General features: G+C 41.1%; 1 protein-coding gene across 5 annotated transcripts in view; it reads left to right on the top strand.

Annotated features, from left to right (window-relative positions):
- Positions 1–19,019, top strand: part of SUGCT (succinyl-CoA:glutarate-CoA transferase) — a 424,036-nt gene that overhangs the window by 158,731 nt on the left and 246,286 nt on the right. For all 5 annotated transcript variants that reach the window (XM_084857815.1, XM_084857811.1, XM_084857813.1 and 2 more), the window contains 2 exons: positions 12,490–12,561; positions 14,713–14,810. In XM_084857815.1, coding sequence (XP_084713941.1) covers positions 12,490–12,561; positions 14,713–14,810 — 170 coding nt within the window. The remainder of the gene's footprint in view (positions 1–12,489; positions 12,562–14,712; positions 14,811–19,019) is intronic.

The raw sequence follows: 19,019 nt of genomic DNA, 5'->3' as shown, positions 1-19,019 counted from the left end.
GAAGGGGATAAGAGAGGGAGCTGTTGTAGGAGGAAGTGAATATAGAAGCAGTAGGAAGGAGGGATGAAAGAAACTGGCAGTTGGGGATAGGTAGGGTACAACTTAAATGTGAAAGGAGAAGGGGGAAGAAATGACACGAGATGAGTAAGAATACTTTTAGAGGCATCTGGGGGGTGGGAGGAGAAAAACAGTACAAAATTAAAAAGTCTTCTCTACCTAGAGCTTCTGGATCAGCACATTCCACCTAAAATGGGGAGGCTGAGTCATGATACCTCCAGAGCCAATGTGTATACTTCACTTGAGGAAAGCTGAGCTATGAAACTCCCTGCTACAAAGAAATAACTATGGCAAAGAATTTAGCAATTTCCAAATAGGGATTAGATGATATCAGTAATTGCCACCTGATTATGCCAAATTCTGCCTCCATCTGCCACCATTTTGTGATTTGCTCCACCGCTGCACAATAATTTTTGATTGGTGGCCTCAGTCATTTTCAGCTCTCTTAAGAGGGCCCCAGGGATAGAAAGTTTGAGAACCTCTGGCGTATAGGAAGCCCAGCAACTGGTATTCAGAGGCACAGTGCCTCTGATGCTGGTTGTAGTACTTAGACATCTTGAGTTGTAGCTATTGATAGCCTTATCCTCTTTGAATTTGTCTAATCCCCTTTTAAAACCATTTAAGGGTCAAACCACATGTTATATTAATTGTGCAGTGTGTAACTAAGCCTAATAGTTTTATTTACTTTAGTGTAACTGTGTGTGGCCCTGATTTGGATCAGGTCCAGTGAGCAATGGGAGGGGAGGATAACCTGGCCATTCCTTTACCCTGAAACCCCACTCCACCCATGGGGATGGGTGGGGAGGAGCTAAAAAACATAGAAGTCTCTATTGGAGCCAATAGAGGCCTCCCCCCCTTTTTAACCCCCCCCCTGGTGAAATGGTGGAATTTTGGGAGGAAATGGGTGGGGGAGGTATAGTACTCCCATCCCAGCGTGTACTGGTACCAAGCTGAATTGGTGCCATGCACAGTTACACTAAGTAAATAAACTATCAGGCTCAACTATATCCATAATGTGTTGTTTGACCCTAAGCTAGTGACCATCACCACATCTTGTGAAAGCATAGTTGAACTATGTACTGTGTGATGAAGTACTCCTTATCTGTTGTGAATCTCCCACCATTAAGCTTCATGGGTTGACCCCATGTTCTAGTATCATGAGAGAGGGCGAAAAACTAACTTTTATCCACTTTCTTCACACCATGCACAGTTTTATAAACGTCTGTCATGTCCCCCCTTGCTCATGTTTTTTTTGCTAAATAGTACCTAAACATTGTAATTTTCCCCCATGCTCTAGCCTGTCGATTATTTGGTTGCCTTTTTCTGCGCCTTTTGTAGCTGTACAATACCTGTTTTGAGATGTGGCAACCAGAACTGTACATAGCATTCCAAATGTGGCTGTGCAATATATTTGCATAAAGGCATTACAATACTTGGAGTTTTACTTTCAGTCCCTTTGCTAGTGATCCAGCATGGAATTCACTTTTTTCACAGCTGCCACACACTAGCTATTCACCATGACCCCAAGATGCCTTCCCTAGTTAGTCATCAACCGCTCAGACCCCATCAGTGTATATGTGAAGTTAGGGTCTCCCCCACCCCTCAATGTGTATCACATTGCACTTGTATTGCATTTTCCATTTTATTGCCCATTCACCTTGTTTGGAGAGATCCGTTTGGAGCTCTTCACAGTCCCATTTTGTTTTGACCATCCTGCATAATATGGTGTTCGAAATTTTGGCCATCTCACTGCTCACTGAACTCTAGGTCATTTACGAACAAGTTAAAAAACACTGATTTCAATACAGATCTTTGGGCAACTCCACCTCTTATATTCCTCCATTATGAGAACTGTCAATTTTTTCCTACTTTCTGCTTCCTGCTCTTTAACTAGTTACCAGTCCATAAGAGGACCTGTCCTCATATCCCAAGACTGTTAAATTTACTCAGGAGCCTTTGGTGAGTGACTTTGTCAAAAGCTTTTTGAAAGTCTAAGTTCACAATGTCCATCAGATTACCTCTATTCATAAATGCTAGGAGAGTGGCGTCGAGAGAAGGCTTTTTTTGTTGGAGGTGCCCTAGCTTTGGAATGATCTCCCAAGAGAAGCTTGTTTGGGGCCCACCTTCTATCTTTTTAGCCCCAGGCTAAGACTTTTTTATTCTCCCAGGCTTTTAAAGTATTCTCATATTTTTAACGTTTAAATTTTATTATTGTTGTTCATGTGATGCGATTTTAACTTTTATACCTGATGGTCTTCTTAGTTTTTGTATTCTTATTAGTACATGTTGATTGTTTTTAGTGGGATTTTATTTGTATTTTTGTGTTATTGTTCTGTTTTGTACAATGCCTAGACAAATGTATTTATGAGGCATTTAATCAATCAATCAATCAATCAAAATGTGCTTGTTGAAACTCTCAAAGAATGTTAAAAGGTTAGTGAAGCAGGACTTAACTTTGCAGAAGCCATGTTGATTCTTTTTCATCTGGACTTGTCCTTCTGTTGTCTTTATTAATGTTTTCCATTAGTTTAACCAGAACAGATGTTTAACTGGCTGTAATTTCCTGGATCCCTTTTTAAAAAGTGGCAGTACATTGGCCTCTTTCTAGTCTTCTGATACAGAGGCCAGTCTTCGGGACATGTTAGATCTTTTGTTAAAAGCTCAGCAATTTCATATTTGAATTCTTTAAGAACTCTTAAATTGATAACCATTTGGACCTGATGATTTGTTTTCAATTTGACAATAAGTTCTAGAACTTCATCTCTTGTCACCACTATTTGTCTCAGTTCCTCAGACCCCTTCCTGAAAATGTCAGTTCTGGCATGGGTGTCAGTATCTGCCCTACATCTTCTGCAATGAAGACAGACACAAAAAATTAATTCAGCTTTGCTACAATGTCTTTATCCTTCTTTAGCACACCTTTGACTCCCTTGTTGTCCAGCTGCAACTCTAGCCCATTTTCTGCTTCTGATTTATTTACAGAATTGTTATTCTGATTTTTAAATACATTATTGGCTTTAATGTTTTCAGTGACATGCTCTTAAACTCTCCCCCCTGTCCCACATCTCTAATTGTCTGTTTGCATTTCTATTGTACAAATTTGTGAAAATGGAAGCTGAAAGAGCAGGGGGTGGGGTGGAAATCCCTTTATGAACATCTTATCAGAATGCAGGCTCCCTGACTAATATACATCAACTTTTGATGAATCACAAGAGATAAATCACTTAAAACATAAAGAAATAATTTAGTAAATAGCCCGGCAGAACTGGGTTCTGTGTATCAAATGTAATATATAAATGAAGGATCACAGAATTGTACTGCAGAACACAGGCGGTTGTCTTATTTCTGACTTGTGTTTCTTGCAGTATCTCAGTGGCACCATTTTTGTTATGTCATAGATCTTACCACAGTATAATTAAAGTGCTGTCTTGCTTCATGACAAAAGAGAGTAATGTTTTAAACAAATAAAAGGAGGGAATTAGAAGTGGAGTAATGTGATTGTATTTAAAGTATAAAATTTAAGAAGGCTTTTTAAAGGACTGTATTGATAAAATATTATTTTAATAATTTATTCTTTCCCATCAGCTGACAGGCTCTGCAGGTAGACATAGAAACATATCAAGTTCTATCCAGATAAAAACCCGTGGAAGGGGTGGGTGGGTGGTGATTTTCTCCTCCTGGCAACCCCCCTCCAACCCCCTCAAAAGCCTCTCATGAGGGTTGGGGGATCCTACTGAATGGGGTGGTGTGTGGCATGGTGGGGGGTAAAGGAGAAGGAAGGATGCCTGAACGAGGCACCTTCAATGAGTAAAAATAACATAAAACAAGGCATTGAATTCGATAAGTCAATTACAGTATAACAATTAATTCAGCAAATGCTACAGTAGGAATCTCTTTGCGTGTGCCGTTATCCAAACTTTAAAACACAAGTTGTCACTGAAGCATATGTTGCCGAACTCAATGGGATTGTCTCATTTCCTACCTCTACTTTTTCTTGGCAACAGTTTGTCTCGATGGCACCACATTTCATCTCTCTCACTGCTAAAGATGGATTTCATCTCAAACTCCCAGGCCAAAATACCTTCAGCCTTTGGGATGGTCCAGATGTGATTCAGGTCCATCTGTATATTTATCATGTGTTTCGGAGGCTGAAGCAAAAACTAACATGAAACTACAAGCAATGATGGTAACGTAGCTTTGGATGGGAGGCCCAAATGAATCCACACTGTGGCCTTGTTTTTCCTTTTGCTGTGTTTGCAAAATTCACTTCATGTAGAAATGCAAAGGTTAGGTGGAGCTGCTTGTTAAGGTTTTTGCTGAAGTCTTACAATTCCAGTTTTCTTTAGTTGGAATGTCTGCTTTTTGACATTTTCAACAGTCAAATCTCAGTTGGATTGAACTGGGTATCCAAACATGAGGGTGTACAAAAGTAAGGTCCATTCAGTCCTAAAGGTAAAAACAGCAATGTTGTTTTAAAGAAAAAGGTAGTCCGTAAGGAAGCCCGCAAATGTAGGTGCTTCAATCCCAAGAACTTAGATAGAGTTTTAGCATGGGTAGCTATTGGCTTCGATTATCTTGGGTTTCTAAATTCCTAACTAATAATGAGATCCTATGAGACTACCTGAAAAAACACACACACATTCTGAAGGTATTTGTATGCTGTATGAAAAGCTAGAACTAGAACCTATGTTTTTCAGTTTAGGATGAATAATTCAGATACTGTAGGAGTACTGAGGTTTACATGTTGAACCTATGGAGTGGAGAGAGAGAGAGGAAGAGATATCTCATTCTCCAATAACTTGTAGTAAGTACTACTCATACCTCTGAGTGGGGTTCTTTAGGGAGTCTTTATGCCTCTCCTTACCCTGGCACCAAAGGAGTAATTTGGTAAAGTGAATTTGATGGGTGTCTGATTACTCCATCTCTGCTGCTGGTATTAAATGTAGTCTAAACACAGTATAAATCAGTAGTCTTTTGGGTTGCTAAGCTGCCAGGGAATCTAACTATGAAGTGTAGTTGGTTTGGATGAGAAGGCTAACTGGGTTACCAAGTTAGAGCACATCTAGCTTTCAATCTTTACCTGTACCAACTCCCTTAAAGGATTATCATAGGCTTCTTAATACTTTTGTAAATAGGCCAAAGCATTAGCATTTCCTTTAAAAATGGGCCACCATGTGGTGGAAACAGGTGGCATATAAATACACTTAATAAACTAATAAAATAAAGATGGGGTGAAATAAGCCTAGTAGAACCTCCCCACCCCCACTCAAATTCATGTTTACTTAACCAAGAAGTTAGGTCAGTTTTACTAGGATTGTTGAGACCCAGGTTCAGATACCCAGTCAGCCATGAAGCTTGGGCAAGGTGATTGTGAGGTTAAAATGGAGTGGGAGAGAATCATGTAAGCTGCCTTGAGCTCCTTGGAGAAAAGGCAGGACATAAATGTAATATATAAATAAAATACTCAAATAAAAAGCAAAACTTTGTTTCTAACTTGATATCTATAGGTGGTCAACCTGCAGCCTGGGTTTTATTCATGAATTGATTTGATTTGTACCCTACCTTTCTACCAATAAAAATGGCACTGAAAGTGGCTTACAATTATAAATAAAACTTGATTAAACAATACTAAAACAAATCCATTAAAGCACAATTAAAAATAACAATGACATAATAAAAATGGCATCCAACCCAACAGACCTGCTTACATGCCAGAGGCCCGCTTAAATAAAAATGTATTTGCCTGCCTCGAGAAGGATAGCAGAGAGGGAGCAAACCTAGTCTTCCTCGGCAGAGAGCTCCACAGCCTAGGAGTGGCCTCCAAGAAGGTCCTCTCTTGCATTGCCATCAAACGTGCCGCTAAAGGTGACAGTCTCAAAAGAAGGACCTCTCTGAAAGAGCTTAATAACAAGGCAGGCTCGTATGGGAGAAGGTGGACTTTCAGGTGGCATGGCCCCAACCTGTATAGGGCTTTATAGGCCATAACCAGCATTTCAAAATCTCGCAGAAACAGACTGGTAGCTGTTACAACAGCAGTCAAGCTGTTGTAACAAGGGAGTTGTGTGCTCCGTGTAACCAGTCAACAGTTTGGCTGCAGCATTCTGGACCAGCTGAAGTTTTTGAAGGCAGCCCCATGTACAGCGTGTTACAACGCTCCAAATGGCACATAACTAAGGCATGTGTGACTGTGGAAGATCAGACATCTCTAGGAATGGGCACAGTTGGCTCATTAGCCTAAGCTGCCCAAACGCATTCTTGGCTACTGCCAAAACATGGCCATCCAGGTTCAGGGCCGAGTCTAAAGGTACACCCAAACTGTGACCCTGAGTCTTCAGGGGGAGTTTAGCCCTATCCAGCACAGGTTGAATCCTATTCCCTGATCTGCCTTTCGACTAACCAGAAGCACTTCTGTCTCGTCTGGATTAAGCTTCAGTTTGTTTGCCCTCATCCAGTTCGTTACAGCTGTCAGACACCAATTTAGAACTAGAGCAGCTTCCTTGGATTTGGATGGAAAGGAGAGAGAGAGTTGGGTGTCATCAGCACACTGGTGGCACCGAATCCCCAAACTCCCCCCTCTCCAAATAAAGAGCACGAAAACAACACACTTTTTAAATCTTTATTTTAGTTGTGCGGCACCATTGCGCCGCCTAGAACAGCTTCCTGAAGTTCCCTTCTGCCAGAAGCCTGGCAGTGGCTTCACTTTGATCATCTGCAGGTGTGCACCCATCGCAGGTGTACAGATCATTCCCTGCTGCCACAGAGGCACTCAGGCAGGCAAAATGGTTACAGTCAGGTGCTCTGGGGGAACAGTTCCCCTCAAGTGTTTAGGATTGCAACCCTAACTTTGCTGGAAAGCCGGCTGTGTACAATCAATTTTTAAAAGAAGAAAAAAATATTTTAAATTTATCTTAAATATTAAGTTTGTCTATTTAATGGGGCGGGGGTTTAATACCCAAAATGTTATTAGAGAAGGTTTTGCTCATAACATGTAGGGACAGATTAATTTTTTTCCTTCATAGGCAGGACCAATTCTGTTATGGACAGGATTTTAAAAGTACAGTGGAATAATTCCTCTGATTTTTAAAATGGTACTAAATGACTATAACCAAATGTAGAACCTATGGCTTTAACATCAGCCATCTTTTCCCTCCCTCCCGCCTTTTGTTTTGCACTCATTCGAAAGCTTGCACAGTATTTCAGGACTTCTGAGTTGGCCTTATAAAGGTATTATGCTAATATGGATTTTAGCATATGGAGAGGAGATTTTTCTTTGGGCCAGCATGACTACCTTCAATTTTTAATTAAAGGGTTTTTATGTTCAACACTTGCTCCTTGACTGCTTTCCACATTTCTTCCCATTCCCTTCACAATACATATTTTTTGGGTGTTTTCAGCAACCATAAACAGAGTTCTTCAAAATTTTACATATCTATGCCCTCTATGGAAACCTTGCTTTCACTACTCAAAACACTTTATGCTGAAATCTTCCCCCATAGGAGAATAGAGCATTTCTCTGTTTGCTTCGGCTGATTGCCAGTTGCAAGAGGCTGTGGTTTGGGAAATCAAGATTTGGGGATGAAACAGGCAGGAGAAGAATCTAGTAATCTGCTGCTAAGTAATTGTATCTCAAAAGCAGAGCACTGGGAATCTCAAATCAAAACGCAGTTATAAACCTTATCATCATTTGTGTGTGTGGTGTGTGTGTGGTGAGGAAGAGCTAGGACACCCCTTCTGGTGAAAACTCCATGGTTGGTGAAAACTCCATGATTCTGTATGCAAAACATGGAGGGCATCAGTAAACTTGGGTGGCTCATTGGGTGGGAGGAACGTTTGCAGGCCCATATTCATGTTGTTAATTTGGTCCCCAACTGTCGAAAGAAGAGGATGCTCCAAAGAAACTTCATGAGTTTCTGGTAGTCTCCCCATTGCTGTCAATTTGAACTTCCTTCACTTTCAGGAGTCAATTTGCCATAAGAGGCATAAAGCAAAGGCCTATGGGATGGTGCTGTCAAGCAGTTGTGGCTTGAATTAGGCAACATCTTCACTTCCCGTAGAGGCCACATTCTGGGAGGAATGAGCAAAGGCATCCCAAGTCAGAGCTGTGGGCACTGCTGAGCTCCCACTTTCAGCTGGCACATGATATAGCTTTCTGGAAGCATAGGTGGAGGAGAAAATGTGTTAGATTTAGAGTAATCTAGCTGGTTCTATTGAAATCAGTGGGACAAGTTAGTTATCAGTGGGAACTAACTTCAACTAACTTCCTCTGGATTTGACCCAGTATGTGTGAAGCACTTGAAACAAATGAAAAATGTCATTTGTGTGAAGACTAGGTCGGCAGGTCAGCAGTTCGAGACCCGAGTGCTGCGTGACGGAGTGAGCTCCCGTCTTCAGTCCCAGCTCCTGCCAACCTTGCAGTTCGAAAGCAAGAAATTGCAAGTAGATAAATAGGTACCGCCTCGGCGGGAAAGGTGACAGCGTTCCGTGCACCTCGGTGTTCAGTCATGCCGGCCACATGACCACGGAAGCGTCTTCGGACAGCGCTGGCTCTTCGGCTTAGAAACGGGGATGAGCACCACACCCTAGAGTCAGACACGACTGATTCGGGAACACCTTTACCTTTACCTTTTTAGCACTAGTATAACCTTAACTGGTAAAAACTTTTGTTGCTGTTATTGAGTTGGAACCAGACTTATTCATACCTAGAGAAGACCCATTGAAATCAATGGAGTTAAGTTATAACTAACTTAAATCTCATTTATTTCAATGGGTCTCCTCTAAATATGTCTAACTCTTGATCCATTGTCTAGAAGTACCCTGGATTGTGAGCCAGGATGTTCCTAGGTATAGTTGTTTGACTAGACATGACTAAAGTTTTGGATTATATCTCAGCTGTATCTTCCAGGTTATCCTGTCTCTTCTTGAAAACCGCCAAGAAATGTCCCCTTGCTACATTTGCTTAAGCAACTAGTTGTACAGCACAAATCGTATCATAGTTTTATGATGATGACCATAATTACTACCACAAATCTATGTATGATTGATTGGATTTCCACCCTATCTTTTGATTCAGAAGGAGCCTCAAAATACAATAAACTTAAGGTGGTCTCATTCCCCTCTGACACATAGAATTGATCTAAATTGGCCACCTCCCAAAGTCCTGATTAGGCCTTTTTGGCTGTTCCTATCCTTTGACATCCCATCTCACTCCCTAATAATTAAGGGAGCTCTGTAATATTTACCTCAGACCTGCAGTGTAGACCCATTCGTCTTTGCCCCTTTGTTTATTGTTCTGCATTTATTTACATATGTTCCTTTTCAGATTGTTTCTGATTGTGTTCTGGGATGTTGCATCTTTCATCTCCATTGATAACAAGCTCTGAAATTGTTTCCTGGTCTAGTGCTTTTAGTCTTCAACTACTCTTAAGCTCCAGAGTTCAGGACACCAATGTTTACTATTTTGCATGCAATTTATGTCATGCTCCTGGATGTCCTATCATAAGCTTTCACTCTTTACAAACAAAAGCCACACACAGACAGTACTTTTGCCTTGTGTGAAGTAGATTTTATTGCACTAATTTGAACTGATTCACTGCGATGGGCAGCAGTTTATCAAAACAAAATCCCATTAAAATCCGTTTGCACTTTGCTCTCCATCTCCTTTGTATAATAAGATAGTGGAGCTTTCAGTCACCAGACAGTGCCTGTGGTAACCTGTGGTGTGTGTGCACATCCATAGACCATGAATGAAACCATTGTTGGTGTTCTTAAATGTTGCCATTGCTGTGCTAATAATGTTTGGAAGTTTCTGCTTTATCAGCAGCAATGACTGGAAAATAATCAGCTATTTTTGTGTTGGGAAGCCTGGAATAGCTGCTTTGCTGCAGAAGGGAGTAAATTTCATGTAGAAACACTGCTGCACTTATTCCGATACTACTGTAGACTAAAGATGTCATGGTTGTTATATTTTTCCTAATTACATTTTAGTATTTAGTTGGTTTTCCCACACATGCCCCAAAGCCAGTGAAGCAAAAACATTAATGGTTGGGCCCTTAAATGTATAGTGACTTCAGCATTGGCAGTTTAAGAGGATGAACGCAAATCGGATGCTACTGTGTGGTCTGATCTGTGTTTGCAAAGTAATAATCACCGATACGCACACAGCTGTGCATGCATTTGCATTAAAGAGACCATTGAGGGTGTTGTAAAGAATGTACAGAAGTTTTATCTCTGTGTTTCTTAAACATTCAGTGTTCAGTGACTGCATGTGTGTGCTGTGATGCTGAATTAATCTAAGGTTGAAAAACTAGGCCTGTGTTGACTATGTATCACTTCAGGGTTCCTGGAGACCAACAATATGTTTTTTGAGGAAGTTGAAGGTTGGTTAAAAAAACTACAAAAGAGGATATAGATTTGCATAAATTCTCTATATGCTAAATTGTATGTTCAGATGCAAGTTTAGAAATTATTATATTAATTATTATAATTTAAATAGAAATATAGTACATCTCACCATAGTGGGAAAGTCTGCTGTTGATGAGTGGTTGATGGGCACCTTCAAGGCCCAGTTCTTCCATCTGATTGTTCTTTATCTTTAACCTGGATGTGGACTGGACAGTCCTACAAATAGGGGATGCCTTCAAAATAGAGGACAGTCCTCAGGCAGCCCTTCAGATAGAGGATGGACATATGGCCACCCTAGGAAGGTGGTGTGAAAGAGGGTTTGCTGGTCAGGGTGTGTCCACTCAAGCCACTTTCACTTCTGGTAAGTCGGTTTGGCAACTTTTGGTATTGTTTCAAAACCAATTGTATTGCTGCAAAACCTGTTTGACCAGAGGTAATAGTGAGATAGATGAAATACGTCTGTACATCATGGGAAGTAAAACTTTTCTCATGTTCTTTGAAAGCTCTTAAGAACTAATGACTGTCTCTAGCTGAAAGAATCCTGAGATAATTTAAAAGGTGTATCCTGATCCTGTGATCCAGATGCCATTCAGTTTAGCTGTGGGTGGGGGACACAATTCATATACACAATTCATTGCCAGGAAACAGCCACTGGAATGGATCAGACCTAGAGGGGCAATCCAAAGAAAATTAGACATGCAAATCCCCTTGCTGAATCAAGCATTTTGATGGAGCACAAGGCCAGTGTGCACATGCATATCGATCACATGATTACACTATGTTTAATAATTCACACTAATGTGTGAACAAATACCACTGAAAAACATTGTGTTTGAGGTGATATTAAATGATATACAAACCCTATCTGATATGAGATAGCTCATTCACATGACCAAGTTATCACAATGCTGCAGTCTTCAGGTGATGCACGTGGATTGTTACTGTGCCTAATGCTTTCTGGATCGATAGATGTGTGTTTACATATATTCACATATTTGCATAATTTGTAGTTATAATGACAATGTCTGAAAGACAAGTTACATATCTTCATATCTGGTACATACCATCTGCTCCCATCAGTAGTACATGCCCTGGTCTCCTCTCATCTAGACTGCTGTAATGCGCTCTACGTAGGGTTACCCTTGAAGATGGTTCAGCAGCTGCAGCTGATTACAGGCAGCCGCTGGCATGATCACATCACTCCAGTGCTGAAGGAGTTGCACTGGTTACCAGCTGTTTTCTGGGCCAAATTCAAGGCGTTGGTTTTGACCTTTAAAACCCTATATGGTTCCGGCCCAGCCTATCTTAAGGAGCGCCTCCGGGAACACCAGATAGGCCGCTTAACAAGATTAGCCTTGGATGGCCTGCTCTCTGTCCCATCAGCCAGGACAGCTAGGTTGGTGTGGACGAGGGAGAGGGCCATCTCTGTGGTGGCCTCCACTCTGTGGAACTCCCTCCCTAGGGAACTCTGCCATGCCCCCTCTTTAATGAGCTTCCGCTGCGCATTAAAAATGTGGTTGTTCAGGCAGGCATTTGGAGTGGGTTAGGTTATTTTTAGAAATATGATATTTTAATGTAGAATTTTATTCTTTTTGTTTTAAAACTGTCTGTATTGTTGTACATCACCCAGAGTTGCCAGGTGACTGGCCAGTTGGGCGATTAAGAAATTTAATAGATAGGTAGGTAGGTAGGTAGAGCTGGAAAGCCACCAAATGATTGGTGGTTAGGGGAAAGGCGGTGGGGCAAGGAGAAGGGGGCATGTTCATCTGGGGAACCCTGGAGGGCCAGATGTGGCCTGCAGGCCTGAGGTTCCACATCCCTGGCTTAGCAAGATAATACATCTGGATATAAAGATTAATTTATGTCTTGAACCTGGACTATTATATTTTTTAAACATTGACTTATTTGCATACACAGTTGATATTTAGGAACAACTGAAGGAGAGGAGAGGTAACAGGATTAGTAACTATTTATAATAGTATCATAATGCATGTTTTAATTATGATTTGATCTCTCTTAATTGTTTTTTAGGCTTTCAAAACCAAGGATGGCTACATTGTGGTGGGAGCAGGAAATGACCAACAATTTGCCACTGTTTGCAAGGTAATGGTACGGGGGAAGCAACCCTATCAGAATAGGTGGCCTGCCTCCAAACTCAGAGGTGACCACTGATCCATTGCAGGGTGGGCAGAGTGCAGAGAGGATTTTCTCCGCTCCGCTCTGCTTACCCTGCATTCGGAGCTAGACAACCAGTATTGACTGTCAAGCCGCGGGACCTCGGAGCAGCAGGGGGAAGGGAGGCCGGATGGCGCATAGGAAGCATCATACTGGCACTTCTGCACTTCCCGCCCCCGGGAATGGCCCACACTGCTCTTCCAAGTATGGAGCTGGGGGACTATCCACACTGCCGGTGAGGCAGTGGGGGTGGGGGCAGGGAGGCAGTTTTCCAGGAACTGACCTTGGAGTGCAGGCTCCGAGGTCAGTTCCTGGAAACTGAACAATTCTATGGCTGTCTAGCCACTGTCTAGTGGCCATAGGATTGTGCCCCCAAAATAACAATTAACAGGTGGGGAAGATCAATATGTTGCAAGCATATGCCTGAGACAACCTGCTGAGCTGATAATCAGTTACTAAACAAGCTAATGTTGAATCTTGATTCTTATATAATAGAATAGCAGTCTAAAAGGAATATAAAAATTCACTGTTTAAAACAGGGGTAGGCAAGGTTTTTGGGCTGTGGGCACATTTGGTAATTTGATAAACTGTCCTGAGCACCTCCACAAAATGGCTGTCATGGGAAGCGTGGCAAAGAGCAAGTGCCCTTAACGGCTTGGGGCCAGGTTACCTGAAGGATCGCCTCCTCCCATATGTGCCTGCCCGGACCTTAAGATCATCATCAGCGGCCCTTCTCCGTGAGCCCCTGCCAAAGGAAGTGAGGCGGGTGGCTACTAGGAGGAGGGCTTTTTCTGTTGTGGCACCCAGGCTCTGGAATGAGCTCCCTAGTGAGGTTCGCCTGGTGCCTACATTGTACTCCTTTCGGTGCCAGGTGAAGACCTTTTTATTTTCCCAGGCATTTTAGCTTTCTAAATTTTTATCTTTGCTGTTTTAAATCTGTATTTTAAACTCCTGTACTGCTGCTAGGTTTTATTGTGGTTGTATTGTTATATTGTGGTTTTAATGTTCTATATATTTTAAATTGTTTTATTGTGTGTTGTTTGGTTTTAGTTTTTGTGAACCGCCCAGGGAGCTTCGGCTATTGGGCGGTATAGAAATAAATAAATAAATAAAATAAAATAAAATAAAAATAAGTGACTTGCCTAAAATGCTGAGTACAAGGCAGAGGTGGAGTCTGGGCTCCACCATACTAAACTCCTTCAAAGCCATAGTTTTCAGCACCAACAGAAATGTATTTGACAGCTATCCCAGCTGCTGGTAAGAAAATACTTTGTTGTTGTGGTTTTTTAAGGTGGGAGAGGTAAGGCACCTTGGCAGGTACCAAGAAAGGTGTCCAGAGGTGCATTGGTGCCTACAGACATCTTGTTGCCTACCCTGGTTTAAATCGTACATTTTCAGATTTGATTTAGCTCAGTTTTCATTGCTACATTTGCATGAGTTCTTGGTTTACAAATTCTGGCTCATTTGGGAGCAACAACCCAGGATTCCTAGTTAGTGTAGTTTATTGTTAAACAAACAATTCCTGGTTTGTTTAGCAATCAAACTAACAGAGAGAAGCAAAGCAGGACTAAATGGGTTGAGTGCATCAGCGCACAACTTGTTCACGATAAGCCAAGGTTCTCCAAAATCGTAGCTTACTGTTCCAATCGAACACATCTAGTAATGGATTGCTGGAAAATTCACAAACCTAATGCCTTTGGGATCTCACTGGAATACGATACCATTATTCTATGAATATTTTTATTATTGTTTTCATATATAGATAGATAGATAGATAGATAGATATAGATATATACACACACACACACACACACACACACACATACACATACACGATGTGAGCAGCCAAGGGAGTTGTGGAAATAGAGTGGAAGGGCAGGGTAGTATTATTTTAAGAAATAAAATGTTACTATGCTTTTGGAATGGGGACATACATTGCATGTTAGATAAGCTATATGGGAGAGTACAATTTGTTTATTAGATTCAGTGATGTTTAGTGTACAGCTGAATGCCTTACTCTGAAGACCAATTCACACAACTTTCTGTGTTTATTATGTTACTGAATACATTTTGTTTTAGGTCCTGAGTTTGCCTGAAATCAGTCAAGATTCCAGATACAAAAATAACCAGCAGCGGGTGCTAAATAGGAAAGAACTTATTGGGATTTTATCAGCCAGGTATGCTTTCAGTTTTCAATTTTAAAATGTTTATTTTTGCAAACTTGTTTTCAAACTTAGCCATTCTTAATTCTGTGTGTGTATGTGTCTATAGGTGTAATTTCTCATGCATAGATTATGTAGGTCTGTTTTATGCAGGCTAGTATTAATTATATGGTGCTACATATGTTAATATAAGCATAGGATATACATTACTCTCCAAAAGAAACACCACTTTTTTGTCTTGGGCAAGATTGCCTATATTTGCCTTTACCTAGGGAAGGACAAATCTGTCTATTTCTGGTCTGTGTGACTTTCACATACTGCCATTCAGTTTACGCATTAATCTGTGATTTTTAAAAAATAGTATCTCAAAATATGTTTTATATATGTATTTAAATCCATATTTAAATGTGCATTTTAAAATAAACATTTTAGTGCGTATTTTGACATGTTGAAACTGCCGACTTTGTTGCAACATTCAGTCTGAAATGCAGTGGCTAGCTGGGTTCTGATCCAAGAGGTGCAATTTCATACTGGAATTAGCAACGACTAAACTCCCTCAAGCAACTGTAAGTGTAGCTACTTGCATCACCAGATTTTTCTTCCAGTGGTTTTATAGCATTTTGGTTCAGGAGTTTATAATTGCGTGAGGCTTGCTTTTCAAATTTCTAAACACTTAATTTTTCTAACTGGATATGAATGGTCTACGGTGCAGCAACACAGCATGCTCCATCAGCGTTAGTTTGTCCTGTTTCCCCTCTAGGCCCACGCACCATTTTGCATACATGATCACCAATGGCAGATGTCATTCTCCTTTGGAAAAATGTCTTAAGTTACTAAAACCTCTTAAAAGTTCCCAGTGGCCCTTGGGTCATCTTCTGTGTTGAACAGCACGTCATCTCTTCCATATGCATGCCCTTTCCAGTTTTATTTGACATATTGTTCTGTGGGGAGGTGGTGCAGGTTCATTTAATTCTTCTGAAAGTTCCAATTTGGGATTTACTGAATCTTCTATTTTTTCATTTTCATACTCATAGCTGGCTGTTATTTGGCTGTCCCTGTTGCTGTCTCAAGTTCTGTTCTTCAGCTTGTTTGCCAAATATATTATGTTATGTTCACAGAGGTTCCATGAAATCCCTGGGGAACTGCAGATGCTGTCTGTACAAACCCATTCTGTATTTCATATGCTAATGGAAGAGCATAATTTATGAAGTGTCATGTTAGTTTTAATGGATCTGGCACCCAATAAAGAAAGACCAACTGTAATATGAATCTAGATCCAGGGTCTTCGAGTCATATGTTTCCATTCCTGTGCCTTGCAATTTGGCTTATATTAACTAATAGACATCATTTGTAGAATGATCACATTTTATTTGGGAAATTTTGAAAGGCAGGTTATATGGGACTTGTTACTATTTCTTGGTACTAGCAAACATTTTATTCCTTGGAGTCTTTGCAACAGAACCATTGTGGAGAACAAATCATCTGTCATAAGAAGAAATCAACTGAGTTGATTGATGTTCAATATCCTTTACCCTGCATCTGGCAGGGTTCCTTGTGGAAAATATGTTAAATTGCCAAGACTGGCATTTGATTCTTACAATATCTGAAAGGCCAAGCTTAATAAGGCTATCATTTCTATAACAGGGCTTGACATAGTAAAGTTGATCTGCAATTATGTCAGCAATCTCATTGACCCCAGTAGACTTTCATGCACCTAAGAAGTGATTATCTGCTTTATGAATGATCAGTAACTAGACTATCTGGTTAGATAGTGGAATTTGGCATAGTCTGATGGCATATGATGCGGCTATCTTGCTGAAACTATGCAGGTCTGGGTCTAGACAGCACCTAGATGGGAGACCACCTGGGAACCTCATGTATGCTACCTTGAGTTCAATGATGGAAGAAAGGAAGGATATAAATGTACTAAACACACACACACACACACACATAAGGAACTATTCAGTAAATAGTGTAACTGACATTTGAAAAACCAATTTACTATGCATCAGGTACAATGGTCTGTTGCACATTATACTGAAATGTGCGCACTTATTTCTCACCTTTTAAAAAATGATGTTGCACAGTGTCTTTCACGTAAAGTCATCCCAAAATACTAATGCAATTATAGGGATAATTCACAAATATTAGGCAAGGTGGAAAAAAACATTCAGATGAGATTTCAGAATAGGAAGGAAACTGCTACAACAGGAAGGTGGTTCCAGATTCTTGCACCATGATTGCACCCTTTTTTGTTGTTAGACGATTAGCACTGCTGGAGTGAACTGGGGTGTTAGAGAACAAGAAAGACATAGAGCATTAGACAGTTTTTAAGCTTATTTCACAATATGAGCTGATGTGGTTGGAATTATGCTACTTTAGTCCCAGCAAGTTGGTCTGTCAGTGAGAAAGTAGCATTGAGAAAGTAGCTGTCTCTCAGACAAACCTACCTCTCTCAAGGTGTTTGTGAGGAATTGTTACACAATATTAGGTTAGGAAGGGAATAAAACTGAAATAAACAAATAGCTGTACATTGAAATACTCTGAATATTCAATTGTTCTGCTTAATTTGATTGTGTACAGTGGAGTCATTATATTTTCTCAGTAGCATAAAGATTTTGGCTTGTTTGTTTTTAAATGTGTCTTCATCACATTCTATTAATTAATTATGATTTAGAGAGCAATCCTATGGCCCCTAGACAAAGTCCCGGATCTGAGGCTGGAATGCCCAGGAGTCTGAGCTCCCCCCCCCCACTTGCAGCTGGTGCAGAGAGAACTGTGCCAGCTGCCTCTCTGAGGTCACAAAGGCAACCTCAGAGGGAAGGGAAATGGGGCATGCTGATAGGCAAGGAGGGGAGGGGATGGCTTATTCCATATTCCCAGGCATCCTCCTTCCTTTTCCCTCCCCAGTGCCTCCGCTAGAGGAGCCCATCTAGCTAAATTGCAGAGCAGGAACCCATCTAGCTAAATTGCAGAGCAGGAGGCATGGCAGAGGCGAAGACTGCCTCCGCCACACCTCCTATTCTGCACTGGATACTTGTAAGCCTCCGAGTATTGAGGGTGGACTCAATAGGGTTGCACCCTTAATTTCATATCACCCTGTCCTAATTCAATAGTGTTTCACTTGACAGCATATAAGTGTACACACAGACACTTGTTTTCTAATGGGTTGTGTAAATTGGATTAAATTTACATCTTGCCTTTCCATTGGCATGCTCAGGGGAGCTATCCAAATCAACATTGGACAAAACAATTGTGCAAAATCAGTGCAAATGTATTGTAATAAAGATAAGAACCTTCTGGTCACAACAGTTATAATAATCCAGAAGAACACTGAGGGCTGGCCCTTCCCTCTTGTCTTATCCTTTGGCCACAACAAGGAGAACTGGCTTCGGCTCTATCTTCCTTTCCTATCAGCATTTCATTTGGTTCCTCTGCCAGCAGCAAGGATTATAAATGTCTAAAACAGGGATAGGCAATTGGGGGGACGGGGACTGTGTGACATTGTTTGGGGGCCAATGGACACATGTGAAATTTTTGGGGGCCTGTTGGTACATGTGACATTTTTTTCAGGGCTGTGGACACCTTCCCTTCTGGATTCTTGCCTTTCTTGGCCCCATTCTCTGGATTCCCACTTTTCTGCCCCAAAGCTCCCGCGGACTCTAAAAACATGCTTCCCCAATTCTGGATTTATTTTTATTTCTTTGTTACATTTATATCCTGCCTTTTCCTCCAAGGAGCCCAAGGACCCATACATGATCTACCTTCTCTCCATTTTATCCTACAACAACTCTGCAGGGTAGGTTAGGCTAAGAGTCAGTGACTGGCCCGAAGTCACTCAGTGAGCTTAATGGCTGAGTGGAGACTTGAACCCAACTCTTCTCTGCTCCCAGTCCAACACTCTTAACCACTGTACCACATTGGGTTGAGATGGAGGCCACTGTCCTCTCCTGTGATGCATTCCAAAGTTCTCGGGGGGGGGGGGTTGCGCATATCACTGACCCTTGGCATATGGAAGTCTACATGGTTCAATATCTTTTAACAGCACATTCACAGTTGCCTGGACATTTCCTTCTGTTCCGTGGCACTGTTTCAGAATAAACCTAACCATGTTATTGTCCTTTAAAAATACATCTGGATAGTTCAGTTGCAATCTGGAGAATGCTGATTGTGCAGAAGAACTTTGGGAAGACTTTTACAGCACCTCCAGCCTTGTATGTGGCT

Source organism: Heloderma suspectum, chromosome 5, assembly GCF_057233095.1.
Source record: "Heloderma suspectum isolate Gila_16-S chromosome 5, 16-S_ref, whole genome shotgun sequence".
Classification (NCBI taxonomy): domain Eukaryota; kingdom Metazoa; phylum Chordata; class Lepidosauria; order Squamata; family Helodermatidae; genus Heloderma; species Heloderma suspectum.
The sequence above is the reverse complement of the archived record's forward strand: the minus strand, read 5'-3'. Positions and strand labels throughout refer to the sequence as shown.